The 23,426-nt window shown below is 37.0% G+C and overlaps 1 protein-coding gene across 4 annotated transcripts in view; it reads right to left on the bottom strand.

Annotated features, from left to right (window-relative positions):
* Positions 1-1,282: 1,282 nt before the first annotated feature.
* TMEM40 (transmembrane protein 40) overlaps positions 1,283-23,426 on the bottom strand; it is a 68,568-nt gene continuing 46,424 nt past the window's right edge. For 2 of the 4 annotated variants that reach the window (XM_074283873.1, XM_074283871.1), the window contains exons 2-12: positions 13,610-13,690; positions 12,503-12,652; positions 12,069-12,122; positions 10,784-10,837; positions 8,962-8,997; positions 8,820-8,852; positions 7,529-7,579; positions 6,332-6,403; positions 6,161-6,235; positions 4,524-4,586; positions 1,283-1,981 (exon numbers count right to left, since the gene is read on the bottom strand). In XM_074283873.1, the coding sequence (XP_074139974.1) occupies positions 1,962-1,981; positions 4,524-4,586; positions 6,161-6,235; positions 6,332-6,403; positions 7,529-7,579; positions 8,820-8,852; positions 8,962-8,997; positions 10,784-10,837; positions 12,069-12,122; positions 12,503-12,652; positions 13,610-13,682 (681 nt within the window). In that variant the 5' untranslated portion in view covers positions 13,683-13,690 and the 3' untranslated portion in view covers positions 1,283-1,961. Of the gene's footprint in view, positions 1,982-4,523; positions 4,587-6,160; positions 6,236-6,331; positions 6,404-7,528; positions 7,580-8,819; positions 8,853-8,961; positions 8,998-10,783; positions 10,838-12,068; positions 12,123-12,502; positions 12,653-13,609; positions 13,691-15,966; positions 16,651-18,114; positions 18,161-23,426 lie in introns of those variants that run through there. The other 2 variants (XM_074283872.1, XM_074283870.1) reach the window with 2 other exon arrangements.

The following is a 23,426-nucleotide window of genomic DNA, read 5'->3' as shown; positions in this document are numbered from 1 at the left end:
GGGAGTTCTGGTGATGTGAAACCAAGAGATATCAATAATCAAAAAAAAAAAAAAGAGGAAATAATACCAATAAAACATTTAAAATTTTTCAAAAACCGGCAAAAGAAAATTCAGAAGGAGACATGGACAGACTAATGTTAGCACTGTATTAAAATTTATATGTAATGATATATATGCATACATATATACTATGTCATAGCTTTATGGTTCCATATACAATCCTCTTTTTCTGGTTTTTATACATGGAAATTTTCATGTTTGTTGATGATTTTCTAACTTACAATAGCTTTTATTAAAAAGATGTTTAAATTAGAGGGGATGTTGTTATAATAATAAAAGCTAACATTTAGGTAGTGTTCAGAGGTTTGCAAAGCACATTTTCATCTATAGATTATTCCATCTATAGCTAACATATACACACATTTTAAGGTTTGCAAAGTATTTTTATAAAACATTTTATAATAATTCTGTGAGATAAATGCTATTATTATTATTTCCATTTTACAGATGAGAAAAATCTCCTAAGAGAAAAAAAGTGACTTCCTTAGATAGGAAGACTAGATTTGAACTCAGTTTTTCCTGCCTCTAAAACCAGCACTACCATAGAACATAAAAGTATAGGATAATAGATTTAGATCTTGAAGAGACTTTAGACATGATCAAGCCCATTTTTATTTTTTATATTTTACACCTCATTTTACAAGTGAATAAGGTGATGTCACTTGCCTAATATATGCAATTAATAAATATCTTAGGTAGGATTTGAATCCAAATCTCCCACATTCCAAGTCCCTATAACTGGAAGAGATCTTAAGATATGGAATGATACAGCTAGATGGGGGTACAGTGAAGAGGGAAGGGAATTAGTATTTATATAGCAATTTTATTATTGTTATTAAGTCATTTTTCAAATTATACCTGATTCCCAGTGATCCCATTTGGGGTTTTCTTGATAAAAATATTGGAGTGGTTTTTGCCATTCCCTTCTCCAGCTTATTTTACAGATGAGGAAACTGAGGCAAACAGAATGAAATGACTTGCCCAGGATCACACAACTAGTGTTTAAAATTATACAGGTAATTGTCTGAGGCTGGCTTTAAGAGGTTAGCCGGGGGTAGAGAGAATGCTCCTTCTTTGAGCAAATACAACTCAAAAGTACAAAGGAATACTATAGTAAGTTGTACAAATCTGAGAAAAAGAAAAATGTACTTGGAGTCAGATCAAGTCAACAGCAGCTGTAACATGACTGCATCTAAGGGAAGGATATAAGACACAAACACTGTTTTCATGATTACAAACAATTTATTCTGATTTCTTTCTTCTCCCAGAATGATATATTTCTTCCTATGTAGCCGTTGGTCATAGTTTTCAGCTTGAATGGTTGAAGAAATTGTAAATCTCTTTCTGACTCAACAGTTTGATGAAAGTATCCCATTGCTTATAGCTTGGATGTTGATTCTGGATCTGGCCAACTCTTCTTTCAGTCAACTTCTTTCAGTTCAGATCAACAAATGCCACTTGGTTGAAGATTATCTAGCACAGAGGAAGCTGAAGATGAAGGTCATGATCGGATCAAAGCTGGGAGGAATGCTGATGACACTCTATCAAGACCACTTGTCTCCCAAGGCTTTTCCAATGAAATCTTCTCTTCTTCAGAATCAGAACCAGTCAGGTGGGAAGACTGGGTCCTCTTCCACTCCCACCCATTTCCCTTTCCCTCCCCTTCATTATTAAGCCAATCCTTAGAATAAAACCGATCTAAACTTAGGACCCGACAACTATGGCTGGTCCAGTGCTCAGACTCATTAGGTGATCCTGAAGGACAAAGTGTTCTCCAGCAGGTCTCATCAAGGCATGGGTTGGTGGTACCCTGGTGTTGTTCTGGAATGACTGATTTATGATTTCTGGATTGACAATCCCAAATCCAACCTGATGCCAGCTGTCTCCCTGAAACCAATCTCTCAGTCTGATCTCCGGAAACCTGTGAGAGGAAGGCAGAATGGGAAGAGATATTGATTAGAACAGGTCCTCTTTCTCTTTTACATCATTTTAAAGAGAACAGTTACTTTGCCTTGTGTTCTTTTCTCCAAGATGTCCTACCTGACCAATTTATTTTTTCTTAGAACTAATTGGATCTAATCCTTAATTACTTCATTGTTTCATAGCATAATAACGCCATATAAACCTGAATTCATCATATTTGGTATTCTTCTGATATTTTGTTAACATGCAGATATTTTCCCTGTAGGTTATAGACCCAGAATTATAAAGCCCCTAGATATCCTCTGTTCCAAGAATTTTTAATCTGAAATTAGAAAACTTTAAAAAAATTATTGTATCTCAATTTAATTGATTTTCTTTACAGTCATATGTATTTTATTTTATGCATTTAAAATAATTATGCTTAGAGTCTGTAGGCTTTCCCAGAAAGTCAAAGGGGTTCATAACCTAAACAAATTTAAACCCCCTTTTATCCCTTTCAGCATTGTTCAGATGAAGAAAATGATATTCTGAGAGCTGGGAACAACCATGAGGATATTCCATAGATTGTGACTGTAAAAAAAAAAATTGAAAAAATAGGGAGCAGCGAGGTGGTGTGCTGGATCACACATCAGCCCTGGAGTAAGGAGGGGCTGAGTTCAAATACAACTTTAGATACTTACTAGCTATGTGATCCTGGGGAAGTCATTTAACCCCAATTGCCTTTTTTAAAAAGTTTTTTTTTAAATTTGAAACACAAGATGAATGCTGAAAACTATCTATGCATACGTTTTGAAAATAAAAACCTTTAAAAAAATTTTTTTAAAATTTGTGACTTTTTCAGAATCACATAGGTAGGGGCAGCTAGGTGGTCCAGTGGATAGAATACTAGCCCTGAAGTCAGGAGAACCTGAGTTCAAATTTGGCCTCAGACACTTAACATGTCCTAGCTGTGTAACCCTGGACAAGTCACTTAACCCCAATTGCCTCAGCAAAAAACAAACAAACCAAAAAAAAAAAAGAAGCACATACAGGTAAGGTAGCAAGTAGCAGAACAAGGATTTGAAATCCAGCCCTCTAATGTCAAAACCAGCACTCTTTCCATGGAATTGGGCTATTTTCAGCTGCTTAGCAGCAAGACTAGTCTAGGAGAGTAGAAAGAAAGATGGACAGAAGGTCTGGTCTCAGTTCTGCTGTCATGCAGCTGTTAATGGTGACATACTTAAACTGTGCTTTAGACCTGCTAGGGTTAGGGATAGAGAGAGGGTAGGGAATATCAACCTTGCTTACTTCCCAAGGCTTTTGTAAGCCTTCATTTCCATAAAGTACATAAAAGAATGAACTTTCTCTCTCTCTCTCTCTCTCTCTCTCTCTCTCTCTCTCTCTCTCTCTCTCTGTCTCTCTGTCTGTTTCTGTCTCTGTCTCTCTCTGTCTCTCTCTCTCTCTCTCTCTCTCTCTCTCTCTCTCTGTCTCTGTCTCTCTCTTTCTCTCTCTCTCTCTCTCTCTCTCTCTGTCTCTGTCTCTGTCTCTGTCTCTCTGTCTCTTCTCTCTTTCTCCTATGCAAGTCAAACTTGATTTATTTTGTTGATTATATTTATTTGTTATTTATTGATATATTTAAGAAAATATTAATAAGGCAGATTAAATTTCAATATCTGTGTAGATTTTTTTCCCTTCAGAAAACCTGGTTGTTAAATTTTTATGAGCACACATCTCTAAGATTTTCTTTTTAACAGAAGGACTCTTTAAAAAGGAATCAACTTGTAGGATAACATCATCCCAGCCGCCATTCAAATGTTTCCATGTATCACCTCATTTGAACTATGCCACAAGCTCATGAGTAGATGCTGCCAGTATGATTATCTGTGACTTGGCCAGAACCACACAGCTAGTAAGGGTCCGAGGCAGTATTTGAAGTGCGCAGATTTAGAAATGAAAGAGAACTTCTAAATAACTGTCTAGACTAACCTCTCTCTCTGGAAGCAGAGAAATTAGTAGGATTGTCCAAGGTCACACATCTAGTGTGTCTATCTTTGTCTCCCCCACAATACATGACCTTGACAAATGGAACCCAATAAATACTTGTTGAGGGAATGAATTAATGGATTTTTGAATTGCCAAGAAATTCAGAGCTACACACTGTGCCTAACTTCAGTAATTAACTTTTTTCAGGTATCTCAACATTTAGTAACTATTTGGGAAAGGATTCAAATTCAGCACTTCTTGACTCCAGTACCATCATACTAGAAAGGAAGAATCAGGAGCCCTAGGTTCAAATGCTGGATCTAAATTAAATTGTTATGTGATGCTGGGTGACATATGGGCCTTACTTACCTCGCCTAAAAACGGGAATAATATACTCTTTTCCTGCTTCCTCCCAAAGTTTGTTATAAAGAACAAATAAGATCATGGAGGTCAAAGTGCTTGTAGATACCAAGTAAGGTAGGGATTACTATTGTTATAATGAGAAGACTCTGGCAGCACAGTATACAAACATGAAAAAGCAAAGGAGTTATAGGATTTAGGAAAATTTTTAAAGTTACCTATTAGTCTTATTTTCTGAAAGAGGGGGATGAAACCCTGAAGGACTCTGTGAATCCGATACACTGTTGAGGAACAAAAGCAGGAATCATTATAATTATAGATTTAAAACTAGAAGATACTAAGAAGTACAGAGTACAACACTATAATTAAGACAAGTGACCTTCTCACCAGTCCAGGGTCCCTTATTCCCTTAGAACCACAAGTCTCTGAGATATTCCCTAAGCTTTCTGTGGTATTAAAGGCAGAGCTATAACTAGGACAGGGTGACTGAAACTTTGTCATAGGGCACCAATCTCCATGAGGCAGCTTACTTTCTTCCTGTGGTTTTCTTCTGGTCCACTACCCCCAACTTCTCACCGTCCCTCACAAATCTCTATCATTGCAGGGCAACTTCATTAGGATGTTACACTCCAGTTCTTTTACTGTGACGATTATCTCCCCTTCTCCTGCTTGTTGCTATCCCTTCTTACCCCATTTTCTCTAGGAGTTTGGGAGTCAGGAACTGCTGGTTAAAATACTTTGAGACTCATAGACCAGGCTTCCTTAGACATATCTTTCCCTATCACCCAGAGCAATTTCATCTAATTAAGACAGTCCATTCTCTGTACCACCATTCTACCCCTCCAATTATTCACTTGCCTGAATTTGCCTCAGAAGCAAGAATTCCTAGTTATGGCCTTAAAAAAAGGTCACATGTCATAGCCTCACTTGACCTTACTCTTTAGTATGGAGTGGGACAGCAATTTCTTCTGCTTTTGGACCCACATTCTAGGTAACTGCTAGAAGCAACGAGATGGGGTGACCTGGTTACAGCCACATGTCTAGTATTCTTCTCAAAACACAAAGGAGAGTTTGTGTTGAGTATATTTCTGTCCTTTCCCTTAATACCTTCCTCTTGGCTTTGGTCTCATGTTCTCTCCTTTTTTGCTCTATATTAAAGTCTGCTATCAGGAAAGCCTCTGAAAAACTCATTTATAATGAACTTATAAGCCCCCTGGTGATGGCTTTTGGATGCTAGCCTTCCTACAGATCTGACATTTTGTCAAGCAAGAAAACCTAAAAATCAGTCAGATTCTAGAGTGGGAATCTAGGGCTTAAGTTAGTTTGTCATTATTATTATTCCATTAATATCGTGGGATCCTTTTGTTGCTCATGCACGTTATACATTGTATTCTGATTATCTGTGCACATATCCTTACCTCCCAGGCCAGATTGCAACTTCTGAGAAAAGAAATTATATTTCCTTTATCTTTGTCTCCCCTACAATATGTGACCTTGACAAATGGAACCCAATGAATACTTGTTGAGGGAATGAATTAATGGATTTTTGAATTGCCAAGAAGTTCAGAGCGACACACTGTGCCTAACTTCAATAATTAACTTTTTTCAGGTATCTCAACATCTATTTCTATGTTCCTTTTTCATTTTAAGCTGTCCTTTTTATATTATTCTATTCAATTTTATAAGTGCTCTGAAATTCTTTTTAGACATAAATGAGCTATAAATCCTAAATGAGGAAATAAATACCAGTATCTTAACATGGTGACCTTTGTACTATGTATCTTGTGACTATCACAGACCAAGTTATAATACTGTGGGACCACCCACATCCATGAGTGCTTAAAGTCTTACTTACCTAGGCCAAAATATATTCCAACAGTCTCCAGAGAAGCAAAGGTTAGCAATCCAACACCCAGAGACATGAACCAATCTGGAAAGTCAAGCAAAGGAGAATGAGGGTCAGTGTTTGTGTGAGCTCAGACAAAGCTCTCTTGCTTTTCCTCATTTTCCCCCAAGCTGGTCTTACCTGCATAGTAGTGATAACAGACTAGCACGGATCCAATAGCAAAGCAAAGGAGGACAAAATGGAAAAATTCATCTGAAAAGGCAAGAACCAAAAATTAATCTCTGGTCTGCTCACTCAGCCTGACAACAAAAATTATCCCTTTAAATAACTAAAGGAATTATTGGATTTCCAATATGGAATTTCCAATGGATCGTTAACTTTACTATCTGTAAATATAAACTCTATGAAAACAGGGACCATGTCTTATCTAAAAATTATATCTTTCCTAACGGGCTACTCTGAACACAGTAAGCCTTTAATAAACGTTGGCTAGATTTGAACTCATCTTCCACCTGGGAATCTCTGGGCCTTGGTTTCCTTACCTGTAAAAACATAGGGGTTGGACTAAACAGCTGCTAACGTCCTTTCCAGCTCTAAGTGAATATTATGACTAAATGAAATCCTGCAAGCTTATGAATTCTGCTTTACCATCTACTGCCCAGACCCTCAATTAATGCCAACATTTTGTCCCATTCCTATTTTATTTATATCATATACAAATTTCCTTTCCTAATAGAGAATCCTTAGAATCTTAGAATGATAAGAGTAAGCAAAGACCATATCTAATTCAATAGTGTCAAACTCAAATTGAAGGTAGTACATTGACTAAGAAAACCAAAAATTAGCATTATCTATATTGTATTGTATTTTTATTTAGTTTCTTTAATTTCCAAAATTTAGGAAATAATATTTCCCAAGATAATGCTTACTCTGGAATTTGACCCTCTTGATCTAGTTCAACCAAAGAAATGAATATAAATTCAAATTATAGCTATCCTTTGGTATTGAAAAATGTGTCATCAAAACTCTGTTTTCCAAGTTTCTTCCAACTTCAGATCTTCTCAGGGATCTCTCCATCCCTTAATCTTTTGGTTTCCATAGTTCTGTTAAATTTCCTATTCAGTCATTAAATATTAGACTACAGAAGGAATTCAGTCTTAGAAATCATTTAATCCATCTCCTTCGTTTTATATATAAGGGAAAGGAAAATTTTAAAGCTAACTAATACCTCAGCATTATGGGAAGGTGGTCAATGTTCTCATCCCATTTTTATTACCCAAGTGTGAACCATAAACCACAATAGGATGTGGTCCACTCAGTTGAAAATTCTGATTATGAAACAGGAAGAAGCTTTGAAATATGTTGAAAGTTTCCTACCATCTTTCTTTATGTTCATTCTTCTTTCTTGAGTATCTTCCATTTCTGGCTCTTTAAAACAAAACGATGGTTGTGTTAAGACAATGATGACTTTTCAGGGAGTGGTTTTCCCTTGAAAAATTAATTTCTTCTCTCTCAATATTTTCTAATTCAATTTCCTCTTTCAATGCAATGGATATTTCTTCTTGAGAAGAATAGCTTTGATTCATTTAGTCTGCAAGCTCATACTATGAGATAAGCCAGGAAGTACAAGCCACCAAATAGAGTATTTATTTGACTAAAGCCATGATAAGTTTTATTGACATACCGCTTATCCCATTAACATCACATACTAGCCTGAAAAGTTTCCTTATATATGTACAAGCATATATTTAATTTTCAGCTCCAAATTTCTCTCTTCCTCAACTTCTTTGCCTACCCACTGACCAAAAATACAATACCCATTATATATATTCTGAGTTGAACAAAACATATTTCCACAGATTGTAAAAATTCTTGAAAGCAAGCACCATGTCTTAATTTTTTAAAATTTCCTCTAGCCCCTAATATAATGTTCAATATATAGTAGGTATTCAATAAGTGTTGAGCAAATGATTAAGCTGCAAAGACTAGCCTACAGGTGGCAAAATTGCAAGTGTCTAAGGTTTGACTTTGGTGCCTTCCCACCTCCCTTTCTTCCCTAGTGCCTTTTTGCTCCCCAGATAGCTTGTTTTCTGTAAACTTCCTGATAAGGGGATGGATAATAATGGCTTCCAATGGTCACTCTTAAGGGGATTTATAGCAATCACTTCAAGGTCATTTTTCCTCTTTGAAGACAAAGGATCGGCACCAACAATAGTTGCTATTTATATAGTACCTTACAATTACAAAGTACCTCACATTTATTATCTCATAAGATCATTACCCATAAGTGAAAAGTGAAGTGATTTGTCCAAGGTCATACAGTTAACAAATGATAGAGCAAAGACTTAAACTCAAATACAAGTCATATTTGACTAGCACTACTGCCCAAGAATCCTTAAAGATCCAAGTGAAGGACATGTTAGATACTGTCAGGTAAGAAAGGACATATTTTAAAGGACAGAGACCCCTTCCCAGTGTACCTCAAATCGCATTAAGTAGGTCCTATCTATAAGATCACCCTGTGGTGTTGTGATACTTGCTACCCAAAGCCTTTGAACATCTCTGGCAATGTTTTACCCCACAGCTGTTACTATATCATGGTCCTCTTTGAGAACAAAGGACAAATAACAACAACAACCAAAAAAACCCCCACAACTTATATATTTACCTTCTGATGGTGTAACTTCTCTTCTTCTGAGCTCTGTAAAAAAGGAATTAAACATTAGTTTCTGCTCTCCCATAATCAAACAATAATATGGAAAACACATTTGTTTCTCCAATAATGACAAACCTGTAACTGGGATATTTACCTGATTCGTCATAGGGTTTTATCTCTCCAGATGCATCTATCCCATCCCCAAAACAAATAAAAACTATCAGTATTTAGATATTATTGTTACATTTTTAATATATACAAACTTTATCAAAAATAGATTGTAAGTTAAATACAGTAGAAATGGGAAACTACAAAAGTTTTTATGCTTTTTTTCCATAATAATATATAAACAAATATGAAAGCCCTTTCATATATATTCACATTTTATTGGAACATCCAATGATGGTCAAATCCACCTTTGATTAAATCATTCATGGTTTCTAGATTTGAATTATAATTGCATCTAATCTTATTATTATAGTATGTATAAATAGACATTTATATGGTGGTTTTGTTGCTTTCACTATCTTGTTTTTAGGTTTTGAAAGGAAACATGTTAATTTATCCAAAGCATTTAATTTTAAGGAAAAAAATTTAAGTAGCATACTAGTTAGGAAACATAGGACTTTTATATTGATGAGCACTGAGTAGTTGTCAAAAGCATGAAGACCTAGATTCTTATGAAAATTGGCTAGACTTCCTATAAAATGACTAATGGAAGCTGTCTAACTGCAAAGAACCAATTGATGCAGGATTTTGAACAAGAAAGAACAATTATTTTTAGAGTTTAGAGATACGAAAGCCTAGTTACACTGCTATGAGAAGCAGTGAGTTCAAAGAGAAATTAAAGATCATTTTCTTTTTTACATGAAGAGGTTGCTTTTTCTGGGACATCAGACTCAATTTTGTTTCTTTGCCTCCCAGAGAAACAAGGAATTTTTCTAGTCATTCTTACTATATTGTTGCCCTCTTTCCAAAAAGATGCTATTAAGAATTTTACTGTTACAAGATAATATCTAAAACATGTTACAAACTTGAGATTGCTGTATAAAATACAAATAATAATCACGGAAAATAATTACGTAGTGCTTTGAGGTTATATGTTACCTCATCTGATCCTCACAACAATCCTGGGATGAGGTACTATTATCATCCCCACTTTACAGATGTGGAAACTGAGGCTGAGAAGTTAAATGACTTGCCCAGGGTCTTACCACTAGCAAATGTCTGAATTGAGATTCAAATTCAGGACGTCCTGATTACAAGTCCAGCATTTTTTCTAAGTTGCTTTCTAAAAGCGAGTTATTAACATTCCTCTGGAAAGCACTCTGCTGATTATTTTCTTGCCAAGAGAATTTCATTCTGTCTGGTTCTGAAATAATGGTAATCTTTCCTCATCCACCCAGTGGTTAATGCTGAATCACATTAAAATGATTTCTTGTTAATTATTAATAAATTGCTTACTTTTCAGTTAATTAACTTATTAATTTTGTATTTACCTGTGTAAGAGTTAAATTTTCTCCTCTTCCCAATAGAGGAGGGCAAGGGTTGCCTGATTTTTGTCTTTGTATTCCTAACAACTAGTAAAGTACTATGTGTGTGTGTGTGTGTGTAGCATATATGACTTGAAATTAAGAAGTCCTGAGTTCCAATACAATCTCTTACTCTAGTTGTGGGATCCTGGGCATATTACTTATTGTCTCAGCCTTGGTTTCCTCACTTGCACAATGAGGGGGTTGGATTTGGTGGCCTCCAAGAACATTTCTCCAGCTCTTCATCTATGATCATTTTCCCCCCTGAGGCAATTGGGGTTAAGTGACTTGCCCAGGGTCATACAACTAGGAAGTGTTAAGTGTCTGAGACTAGATTTGAACGTAGGTCCTCCTGACTTCAGGGCTGGTGCTCTATCTACTGCACTACCCAGCTGTCCCTCCATCTATGATCTTATAGAAATATCTGTTGTTGATTTGAGTTACCTTCATAGAGCTGAAGTTCATTCTTCTTAGTCACTGGTTCATCTTTGATAATATCTGGATGAGAACAGAGGCATTTATTATGTGCAAACCTTTTTACCCAGAGAGAACACAGAAATGGCTAAGCCTTGGTTCCTGTCTCCATAGAATTTACCATCTAGCAAAAGAGATGAACCATGAACCCAAGTAACTGGAATGTAAGGGGAAAAGTGAAAGGGGAGAAAATGTGATCAAGAGATATTCCATCTGCTGGGGCTCTAGGATAGAATCACAGTACCTACCCGTGTCTTAGAATGGGATTGGATGAGAGGAATGGAGGAAAGAGAGCATTCTATGCACTGGTTGTAATGGCTGGCAATGGTTAGAACCTCTAGAAGTCACCAATCCAAGGGGGAAGAGAAGACTTGGTCTGTTCAGTTGGCAGGTATGTATGGGAACATTGTGTTCAGCTCAATACGAGGAAAAACTGACAATTGGAGCCTTCCAACCATGGAATGGATTCCCCTTCCAGGGAGAATTTCATTAGGTGACTGCCTGTCAGGGAAACTTGTAGAAGAGATTTCTGTACACAGAAAAGCTTCGAATTAAATAAGCTTTAGCATCTCTTCCGACTAAGATTGGGATGACTGGGGCTTTGTGAAAGGAAATTAAAATGTAAAAGACATTGGGAGCAGTTGTGATTAGAAGCTTTAGCAAGGTAATTAAAATAAGTTAGCAAGAATAATCTACCAATTCAAATGTGGAAATATATTTGGAAGGATTGCACATATTTAGCCTATGTCAGATTGCTTGCTGTCTTGGGGAAGGGGCAAATAAGGGAGAAAAATTTGGAACACAAAGTCTCTTACAAAAATGAAAATTGAAAACTATCTTTACATGTATTTGGAAAAGTAAAATACTATTGAAAAATTTTAAAAGAATAATTTTAGTCAATTAAAAGATAGTATTTTCTCCCCTTTTCAGCAATATCTTGCTGAATCAAGTGAATCTTGGATCTGGATCTTCTTCTTGTATCCTGAAGGGATGGCCACCCCAGCAGCTTCCAGGATCCCACCAATGGCCCAGCATACTGGGGTCTCTCCCCGTCTGTCCAAAGGCCAGCGATTTTTCCCTACTCTTCTACCAATTTTTCTCCCAATTGAATGCCTTAAAAAGTTGAAATGGCATAAACTTGCTGCTCTACCCAGTGCAGTATAGCAGCCATAGCTCCACTTCCAAATCCTAATCTAGTGCTTTGATTTTCTCCTTTCACTCAGGTCAACTTTGACACCATTATTAGTGAGCTCACCTGGATGGGGTTTTCTGTCGATCCCATGGAGTTGGTCGTCATCACTATTGCTGTCTGTAAGAACAGAGCCCAGATTTGAGAAAATCAATAAAACTTTTTAAAATTAAAGAATAATAAAAATATTAAAATAAAAAGAACAAAATGACTATTAAACAACCACAACTTCAGGGCTATGTTTCAGTGACCTTAAACCTTTCCTGAAGAAGATGGAGACAAAGAATACAAGACAAGAGGTATATGGAATGGAACAAATGAGAATATTGACCTTTTCAAGTAGTAAACTATACTCAGAGCTTAAGGATTCCAAATAAAGGATTATTTACTGGTAACAAAGGCTAGGGAAGGGATAATTGACCTAACGTGATGATGTAAGAAACAGAAAAAAAATCAATAAAAACTTTTGAAAAGTAGATTAAAAGTGAAAATTGTTTTACCTGATGATGATGACGATGATGATGATGAAGATGATGATGATGATGAAGGTGGTGGTGGTGGAGGTGGAAAGTAAGAAGAAGTATTATGTGCATGTTCTCCTTTTGAAAGAGGATATTCCTTTTCTTTTTCATCAACTTTGGTTGCTTTTTCTGTGAAATATGTAAGATGGCAGACTTTAATCAGACCTACCCTCACCCTCTTATATCAGAAATCAGGGATTGCTAGACTATTTTTGGCTTTTTTACCTAACCAGGAGTTCTCTTGAACTTTAGTGAGCAGAGGTCATCACAAAGGAAGCCTCAGTTTCCTCCTCTGTAAAATGGGGATAATAATGCCAGTAGTACAGACCTACGAATGAATTTATGCTATATGATCCATTTCTAAAATCCCAAGAATCTAAGGGATAATTAGCTTACATTAATTATTTCATCTTTGTTTCTGTCCACAACTACAATGCATTATGACCTTGAGAGTCTTTGGAACTCTGGTGAGCAAATAGTGAGACACTACCCCCTGGACATGGCTCTGACTTAGAATTTCCAGTAATCTCCCCTTTCAGATGGTTCTAAGTCCTTATTTCCACCCATATCCCCAAATCTTTGATCTATCCCACAGTAGTTTTCACCAGTTGGCTGTTTAGTATGACAAATCCAACAATACTTAAGAAACATCCATGGTCGGCAGAGCACTGTGCTAAGGACTATGAGAATACTTAGATGAGTACTTAAGTGAGACTTGGGGAATCAGCCTCTGGCCTTATCTCCCTTAAAGGGAAGGGGAACAGAACAAATTTTTTTCCAATAGTCTCTATTCCTGAACCATAGTGAGCCCTCTTTGTCTAGACTCATCCCAGCCCCAACTCATTGAGGAGCTCCAAGACTCCATCCTAGAATACGGATTTGAGCCCAGGATGTATCTGCATCTGGAACTTATAAGGAACTAGGTAAAGGAGAACAGCCCTCAGATCATAGGGTCAATGGCAGTGGAAAGATACACAGGCCAAAGTCATCCTTCCCCATTCCCCCCAACAAAGAGCTCCTTCCTCCCAAGATCCTACTATGTGCCTTTGCCTTCTAGAGATCAGAGGTAGATGTGGTTGGTCTAACCTGGTTGTTCTGGGTCTTCATGGACGGGATTTTGCTTATCCCAAGGTGGAGGGGGTGTTCCTGAAGTCGCCATGGCCTTCTCTGCAGAAATAACAAGGATGATAAGCTAGAGTCTTCATTTCAGCTTAGAAGGAAGAATACTGGACAATGGATTCAAATTCTAACTTTGACATTTAATCCCTATGACCTGGGCAAGTCCCTTCCCCTGTATAGGAGGAGAAAAGTTAGATGCATGCAGAGATGGAATAAGCATTTTTGTAGCATCTACTGTATCTCAGGCACTGTGCTAAGCACCCACTATGTGCCAGGCACTGTGCTAAGCATTTTACAAATAGAATCTCATTTGATCCTCACAACAGCTCTAGGAGGTAGGTACTATTATTAGCCCTGTTTTAAAGTTCTGGAAACTGAGGCAATTGTTTCATGGTCACATAATTAGTATGTGTCTAAGGCCAATTGTGAATACAGGTCTTCCTGACTCCAGGCCCTATGCACTATGTACTGTGCCACCAATTGCCTTTAAAAGCATTTCATAAGCCTTAAAGCCCTATATAAATGTCAGCTATGGCTGTAATTTGTTGTTGTTATTTCTGAGAGAGACAACACAGAGCAGTGGGGAAAGTGTTGCCATTTGAGTAAGGATAAATCTGGCTTCCAGCCTAATACTTGCTAGCTGGGGAAGTCTCATCAGCTGCCATACATTCAATTATCTCTTATTCTAATATGATTCTAAGATCTCATTCTCATTACAGAGTGAACCTCAGTTTTCTCTTCTATAGAATGGGGATAATCATGCCAATAGTACAGATCTACAAATGAGGAGTACAAAATAAAAGTTTATGCAAAATTAACGTGCTAAATTGGATATCCTATAGACATCTTAAACTCAACCTGTCCAAAAGGGAGTTCATTTTCTTTCTTCCTAAATCTCTCCTATTCCAAACTTCCTTATGATTGTTGAGGAACCACCATCCACTTGGTCATTCAGACATCAAACCTAGTTGTTATCTTTGACTCCTCACTCTGTCTCACTGTCTCTTCCCATATCCAATCTGTAGTTTCTTTGATCCATTCCCCTTTCTTTCTTCGGACACTGCCATCACTATGGCACAGGCCTCCATTACCAATTGCAATTCCCTCTCTCCTTCCCCGTCCAATCCATCCTACACTTAGATATCAAATACCATGGATTGAATACCTACTACTATGTGTCAGGTACTGTCCTAAGTATGGTGACATAAAAAATGTGTATAAACAATATATATATATGTGATAAAGTAAGAGTAATTTTAGAGAAAAGATGCAGAGATTAAGGACTGTGAAAGTCTTTTTGCAGAAGATGCAAATTTGGTTAAGACTTTAAGGAAATCAAAGACACTAGGAAGCAGAGATGAGGAAGGAAAGAGCTCCTGAGCTGGGGTTCAGCCAGTGAAAATATCTGGAGCTGGAAGGTAGATTGTTTTGTTCAAGGAAAAGCAAGGAGCCCGGACCACTGGATTGTAAATGGCACAGAAAGGAATAATATAAAGAAAGACTGAAAAAAGTAGGAAGGGGCCAGGATATGAAGGGCTTTAAAAGCCAAATAAGATTTTATATTTGATTTTAGAGGTAATAGGGAGCCACCACAGTTTGTTGAATAAGGAAGTGATGTGGTTACATTTACATTTTAGGAAGGTTGGATTGGAATAGGGAGAAACTTGAGGCAGGGAGGCCATCCAGAAGGTTATTATGTTATATTTATTAATTATTATTTATATTATATTGTATCATCTCATGTTATCATATATTACATTACATTGTGTTGTATTGTATTATGTTATATTATATCGCATTATGTTATATTATATTATATTGTACTGTATTATAGCAGCATATAGAAAAGGAGAGAGAGAGACTCATTGAGAGAGAATGGATACTACGAGTGGGGCCATCTAGAAAAGATGGAGTGGTATGTGATCACTTGTAAATATAGAAGCATTGGCTTTGTCAAGAAGGGTCAGTTCATTGTGTGAGACAGGGAAGAGTAACAAATGGCAAAAGAGAATCTCAGTGACAGGAGATGGGAGGGGGGAGAAGAGGAAGCTCTTAGTGAGGGGCTTCAAGTATTCAGCGAAGTATGCCTCCACATACTCAGCTGAGAGGGTAAAAGCAAGGGGAGTTTTAGGAGGCCTGAGAAGGAAGAAAAGACATTTGGAGAAGCACCTGTGGTAAATAGGATCACAGATCAATCAAAGAGATGTCAAATTAATCTTCCTAAAGCACAAGTCTAGCCAGGTCATCCTCCATCAGTGACTCTCTATCATCTACAGTAACAAGTATAAAATTTTCCATTTACCCAAAACCCCATCCCTTCTTACCTTTCTTGTCTTCATATACTTTACTCTCCCCCATATACTTTTCAATCCAGTAATTCTGGCCTCGTGGCTCTTGCTAATGAATGGGACACTCCAGCTTTTCACTGTGCAGGTTCTCTGGTTTTTCCCCATGCTTGGAATGATGTTTTGTCCTCATCTCTCCTTGCCTGCTTGCTTCCCTAGCTTCCTTCAAGCCCTAATTAAAATGCCACCTTCCACAAGAAGCTTCCTTAACCCTTCTTAGGTCTAATGCTTTCCCTCTATTATCTCTATCCTCCATCTAGCTCACATGTTGTCTCCCTCATGACACTGTAAGCTCCTTGAGGAGACCATAGCATTTTGTCCCTTTTTGTGTTCCCAGTGCCTAGTATGGTGGCTGGCATAAAGTAGGCATTTAATATATATTTATTGATTGATATCTGTAAAACTAACTCATAAGATCCAAAAATAGGAAATAGATAAAATGTTCTGGGCAATTTTTGAAGGCCTACAGGCATGTAAGCTATGATTACTCTGTCACCGAACATATTAGCTTTCTTCCTTTCTACATCATGGATTCACATCATACACAAATGTAATAAGCAGGCCTTCTGGGTTTTCACTTAACTCAAAGCTAAAAAATGTTTTTTAATATTAATTTAATTCCAGTTCTCTTCCTCCAGCTCTCCTCCATTCATTGAGAAGGCAAGCAATTTGATGCCCATTTATATATATATTATATATGTGTGTGTATACATATAGATGTAATTTTATATCTATACATATGTAATTGTATGTATGTGTACACATATATGTATAGATAATATATTTTTTTTGTGTATATATATATATATATGTACACACCATATATATAATTGTATATATATTATACAGTCATGGAAAACATTTCCACAAATGCTAAAACTGTTCATCATTGCTAGCATTTCTATAGTGCTTTAAAGTTTGCAGAGCATTTTACAAATACTATCTCATTTTATCATTACAGTAATGTTATGATAGATACTATTATTATCTTCATTTTACAAATGAAGAAACTGAGGTGAGAGATTACATGACTTGTCTATGGTCATATAGCTACAGCTTGGATGTGAACTTAAGACTTCTTGACACTCAGTCCAACACTAACCACTTTACCACCTAGCTATCTAGAAAGACTAGCTTCTCCATCTGTGCTTTTAGACAGGCTACTAGAAAGACAGTACAGAGACAAGCCATTTTTTTTTTTAAAAACAAATTTCCAGGGGCAGCTAATTGGTGTAATGGATATAAAACAAGCTCTGAAGTCAGGAGGATCTAAGTTCAAATTTGCCCTCAGATACTTAATACTTCCTAACTGTTTGACCTGGGCAAGTCACTTAACCCCAATTGCCTCAGAAAAAAAGAAAAAAAAACAAATTTCCAATTACATGTAAAAACAATTTTTAACATTCATTTTTCAAAATTTTGAGTTCCAAATTCTTTTCCTCCCCCTTATCCTTCCTGATTGAAAAGGCAAGCAATTTGATATGTTATACATTTGCAATCATGCAAAATGTATTTCCACACTACTCATGCTGTGAAAGAAAACATAAACCAAAAAAAAGAAAAGAAAAGAAAGTTTAAAAAAAAAAGTTTGCTAGGCTTTGGATCGAAAGGCCACTTTTAAACTGATATTTGTCTTTTTTCTCATTCTTTGGGTAATCTCTATTAGTATTTTGCTCTTCCTCCCTTCCAATAAAAACTGCCATTTATTCCAGGCTAATCTTGTCTAAATATTCAGAAAAAAAAACCCCAGCAAATTAAATTAGTTCCAATAAGGTGTGGATGACCAGTTAACTCCAACTCTCTAGGAGGTTATTTGCATGATTAACTCATTTGTGTGTTCTAAATACCTACAGGTGAATGAATGTGAAATTTTAGGTCAGTTGACAATGAACTGAAAAATTTTTAAAAATGGAAAAAATCCTTGCAGAAAACTTCTCCACTTGCCTCTGACCTTTGTATTAGTGTGATCTCGAAAATGACTTTACCTTCCTAGACCTCCCCTTTTCTCCTATGAACTAATGTCAGAATAGATGAATCGATTTATCCACAACCATTTATTGGGACTTATTTATTAAATACCTATTAGATTAAGCTCTGAGGATACAAAGAAAGGAAAATAAAACTCACAAAGTTTTTGTCCTCAAGTAGCTTACATTCTAATGGCAGCTAGAACCTGTAAATAAATGAAATAGATAGAAGTAGTTTTAGAGAGAAAGTGGAAGTTGGAATTCAAGTATCCTAAGTCTGAAGTTAGGAAGGAGAGCAGGCAATACAAAGAAAGGCTTGGAGGTTTAACAAATACTAAATAGATCAGCATAGCTTGACCATAGAGGTTATAGAAAGGAGTAATATGTAAAAAGATTAGAAAGGTAGGGAAAAACCTGTTTAGGAAGGACTTCAAATACCAAAGTTTATTGAGTTCCTAGAGATAATAAGGAAAATTTTTGAGGAGAGGAGTGATGTTGTCAGATCTAGGTTTTAGGAAAATGACTTTGGAGCACTGTGCAGGATGAATTAGAGAGGGGAGAGACCAGAGGCAAAAGCCCAATTAAGAAGCAGTTGTAGTAGTTGATGGAGTGAGATGATATGGGCTTGATTTAGGGTAAGGAGGTGAGGAGGGGACTGTGTAAATGGAAACAAAAGAACATCTCCAAGATGTCTTTGAGAAGCGAATAGGATCTTAAATTAATTTGAGGTCCAAGGAACTTTGTGGATATAGGTCAAAGGGTCTATGAACTTAGATGGAAAAATGAAATGCATCCTTATTTTCTCTTACTTCTAACTGAAATTTAGTATTTATTTCAATTTGGAATCCAGACAGCCAATCTTAGTTGTATTAGCAGTACCATCAGGTGACTTTGTCAAAATAGAAATTATAGATATTTCCATAACTCTGTTGCTGATGAGTCAAAATATCAATTATGCTCAACACTATTCTGAAATGACTACAGTTATCAATCTGCCTCTCAAGTGAGTTTAATTGCAAAATCCCTGTGTATAGTTGCTCAATCAGTCAATCAATAGTGCCCTTAGACTGCCAAGATGTCCAAAGGGGTTCATGACAAGATCTGGTAACCCATTGTCCTCTGAGGTTCTTTTCATGATCCATGCATCATTTTGTTATGGAAACATTTGATAAGCACTGAGGATACAAATCAAAAATGAAATAATTCGTATTAATTCACTAGCAGAGGCAAACATGTATATAAGGGTCCAACTCTTCATGATTCCAGGGTACATCATGCCAGGTCCTTCTGTTGTCCACTATCTCCCAAAGTCTATCCAAGGTCATATTTGTTGCTTCCATGACACTATCAGTTTCACTCTCTGCCTTCCCCTTTTCCTTTTGTATTCAATTTCCCCCAACATTAGAATCTTTTCTGATGTGTTCTTTCTTCTCATTCTGTGGCCAAAGTTATTTGAGCTTCAGCTTAATTTCTTTAAGTATTGACTGATTTAATCTCCTGTGTGTGTGTGTGTGTGTGTGTGTGTGTGTGTGTGTACGCACACAAAATATATACAAGATAAATAAATAAATACAGGGCAATTTGGGGCACGAAGGAACTAGCAGTGAGGGTAATCAGGAAAGGCTTCTTGTAGACAGAAGATGGTTTGAGCCGAGTTTGAAGGAAACATGGATAATTTGAAGAATTTTAAGAGATTATAGATCCATTTCCCCCCACATTTTTCTGAACTCATTCCCTTAAGCCACATCATATAAGATTAGTCCACTGTGCACCAAACATTGACCAGCATGTTGGGGGCTCTTCCAGGAGATCCCAACTCTTGTCGTCTAGTGCTGAGTACTGGGGAGCAGGTCCAAGCCAAGTATGGTAGGTAACAAACAGTAATTACAGTTATGCATGACTTATATATAGAACAGATATAATTAGACCTTGACAATGACACAAGGGAAGCTAATGGAGCTCTCTCAGATTTAATAGTACATTCCACAGACTCTTGGGCTATTTTAGGCTTCTGAAGGATTTAGTTTCTCTAACTGGAGTCATGTGAAGCTAGGGGTGTGGAAAAAAAATTAACACATGGTGCCAGTGCCTAGGAGATTAATAGTGTGACCTTCACTTTCTGCCCTATATCCTGCTTTTCAGTGGCCTTTCCTCCCCTTCAAAGAGTTTAGGACTTTTTCTCCCATCAAGATAAAAGAACCTGATAATTTTGAGTGATCCTGAATGCTTTCTTTGTCCCTGCAATACTTACATTTTAAGGAAGATGGGGAAAAGAAAATATTAATGAAAAAAATGGGGAGGGAGGGAGGGAGGGAGAGAGAGAGAGAGAGAGAGAGAGAGAGAGAGAGAGAGAGAGAGAGAGAGAGAGAGAGAGAGAGAGAGAGAGAAACACAGAGAGAGAGAGAGAGAGAGAGAGAGAGAGAGAGAAACACAGAGAGAGAAACACAGAGAGAGAAACACAGAGAGAGAGACAGAGAGAGAGAGACAGAGAAAGAGAGAGAGAGATGCTTGAGTCAGAGATAAGTGATAGTTTGATATGATAGATTGATAAATGCTAAATAAAGGTCAGTAGATACCAGATAATGAAAAACTGTGAAATAGACAAATGATAAAGTTAAAAAGTGATTGATAAATATTAGATAAAAATACAGACAGATAGAAAGATGGATAAAGATAGAGAAAATAGAGATAAATAGTCCAAATCCTGCAATTCCATGCTATCTTCCGGTAATGGAAAGAGCAATGGAAATTTAGAGGTCTTATAAGAGGTCAAGGAGATCTGATTCCACCACAAACTCACTAGGTAAATTTGGAGAATCACTTCCTTTTCCTGGGGCTCCTTTTTCTTATCTCCAAAATGATGGGCTGTATTAAAAGATCTCTGAGATACCTTTTAGCTCTGAGAAAACAGGCATAGCTCAATTACTCTGATGAGCACCTAGGTGGTTCAGTGGTTAGAGCTCCAGACTTGGACTCAGGAAGATTCATCTTCATTGGTTCAAATTTGCCTCCCAGACACTTACAAGCTGTGTGACTCTGGACAAGTCACTTAACTCTGCCTCAGTTCCTCTTTTGTAAAATAAGCTGGAGAAGGAAATGGCAAACCACTCCAATATCTTTGCCAAGAAAACCTAAGTCAGACCGGAGTGGAAAATGACTGAATAACAAAACTTGTTTGTATTTACCCTTAGAGAGCTTGTCAAGATTTACAAAGTTCTCTCTAGGGTCTCACCCATTGTGGTATTACAGGTATTATTCCTATTATAGATCAGGAGCTTAAGAAAAGCAAAGGCAGTCGCCCATATTCACAGCCCTAGTGAGTGACCACAACAGGATCTGGGTCTAGATCTTCCTCTCTTTCTTGGAAGCCCCAGGCACCATCTACCAGCCTATATTGTAGCCTATATTGCTATAAAAACTGCCACCTTCACAGCTAGTCTTTAAAGTAGATAGGAGATTATCCCCATTCTATAGATTCTCCCAAGGATGCTGGGAAATTATTATAGCATGAAAGACCTGTGCCCTTCTACTCCCTCAGCTCTCTGGAGACAGGTGAGATTAGTGCATGAACAAGTGGGCCCAAAGGGGAGAAGCACTTGCCTATGTCCCCATGAAAAACTCAATGATAACCTAGAAGTTGGGACTATTCCCATAAAACCCTGGAATCTGAGAACTGATGGAAATCCTAGGGATCACCAAGTCCAGTTCTCTTTTTGACTAATGCCACACAGGCTCACACTTGTGATTATGTGGTGGTGATGGTGGTGGGGTGTCTTTGTTTTTTAAGCCCAGATTTTAGTCCTTAGGGAGTGATTAGATTAAGAGGCTTTAATTACTTAAAGTATGTGAGTAGCCCTTGGTCACCACCGTATCAAGAATGGGAATGGCCTAAAGTCCTCTTTGGAAGGGAATCATTAAAAACTGGGGTGGAGGAGGAAGGCTTTAATTAACCCTTCCAAATCTTGAGTTCTTTATTCCCACTGGGAGGCCATTGTTACTGACTTTTATATATGGCCCTAGGTGGGGGGTGGGGGAAGGGGGAGGCCCTTCAGAGCTGTATTTATTTCACTTGTTGAATATTTATATTGCTTTTCTCAGAGTTTGTTTATTTTGAGTAAAAGGGTGTTTCTATCAATTTGCCCAACTGAATTAACTTTTTCAAACCTTGAACTTGATCCAGTTCTAGCATTTGCCACAGAATGCACCTGGACTAAGATGGCAGTAAATTATTGAATAAATTATTAAAGATAAATTCCATGTTTGGACAGCTCCACCAATAAGAAATTTTTTCCTCCTGATGTCAAGTCTAGCTTCCTTGCCTTGCTCCTGAGTTCTGCCCTCTGGGGCCAAGCAAAACAAATGGAATGCCTTCTTTCTGGTTCAGTTCTTCAAACGTTCAAATCTTCTCTCCTCCATGACTCTCCAGATCTGGCAAGATCTTCAGACCCTTCTCAGATCGAGTACTCTAGAGCTTATCCAAATCCTCCTTAAAGGATCATGTGACCCAAATCAAATACCAAACTTCAGTTTGATAAGACCAGGGACAGCTCTGAATAAATAATATATATATATATATATTTTTTTCTTTTTTTTCTGAATATTTAGACAAGATTAGCCTGGAATAAATGGCAGTTTTTATTGGAAGGGAGGAAGAGCAAAATACTAATAGAGATTACCCAAAGAATGAGAAAAAAGACAAATATCAATTTAAAAGTGGCCTTTCGATCCAAAGCCTAGCAAACTTTTTTTTTTAAACTTTCTTTTTTCTTCCTCTTTTTTTTTTTATTATAGTTTTTATTTACCAGATAGATGCATGGGTAATTTTACAACATTGACAATTGCCAAAACTTTTGTTCCAATTTTTTCCCTCTTCCTCCCCCCCCATGGCAGGTTGACCAATACATGTTAAATATATTAAAGTATAAATTAAATAAAATTTTGTATACAGTTTAAATAATATATTTTTGCAAGAATCTTCCCTTCCACCCTCCTGGTCCTTATATTACCCTTTAAAGGAGAGAAGTAGACATATGGAAGGGGGAACATTAATAATATTACTAAAGATAATTGATAATTTTAATAATTAATAATAGCTCACATTCATGTAGCACTATCTGTTTGAAAATGCTTCCTCATGTTTCATGTGCCAATAGGCTAGGGAGGTTCCCCAGATGTCACACAACTAATCCCTGCATTAGTACAGCAGTGAATACTCGGGAAAGGGAGATTTGGAGTGACTGTATTTCTGCTTCACATCCTGGTTCTGCCGATATGCTTTTGTCACCTTGCTAAGTCACTTCATCTCTGGGTTTATATTTCCTCATGTGTAAATGCAAAAATGGACAAGATGTCGGCTGAGGTCTTTCCCCTTCGTATCTATGATCCTTCCATGGAAAAGTTGATTTCCAGATGAAGGTTTTGGTTTTGAAATCCCCAAGGTCTCTTCCAGCTCTAGTTTTCCAGGATTCTAAG

The sequence above is a fragment of the Sminthopsis crassicaudata genome, chromosome 1 (genome assembly GCF_048593235.1).
Source record: "Sminthopsis crassicaudata isolate SCR6 chromosome 1, ASM4859323v1, whole genome shotgun sequence".
In the NCBI taxonomy this organism is placed as follows: Eukaryota; Metazoa; Chordata; class Mammalia; order Dasyuromorphia; family Dasyuridae; genus Sminthopsis; species Sminthopsis crassicaudata.
The sequence above is the reverse complement of the archived record's forward strand: the minus strand, read 5'-3'. Positions and strand labels throughout refer to the sequence as shown.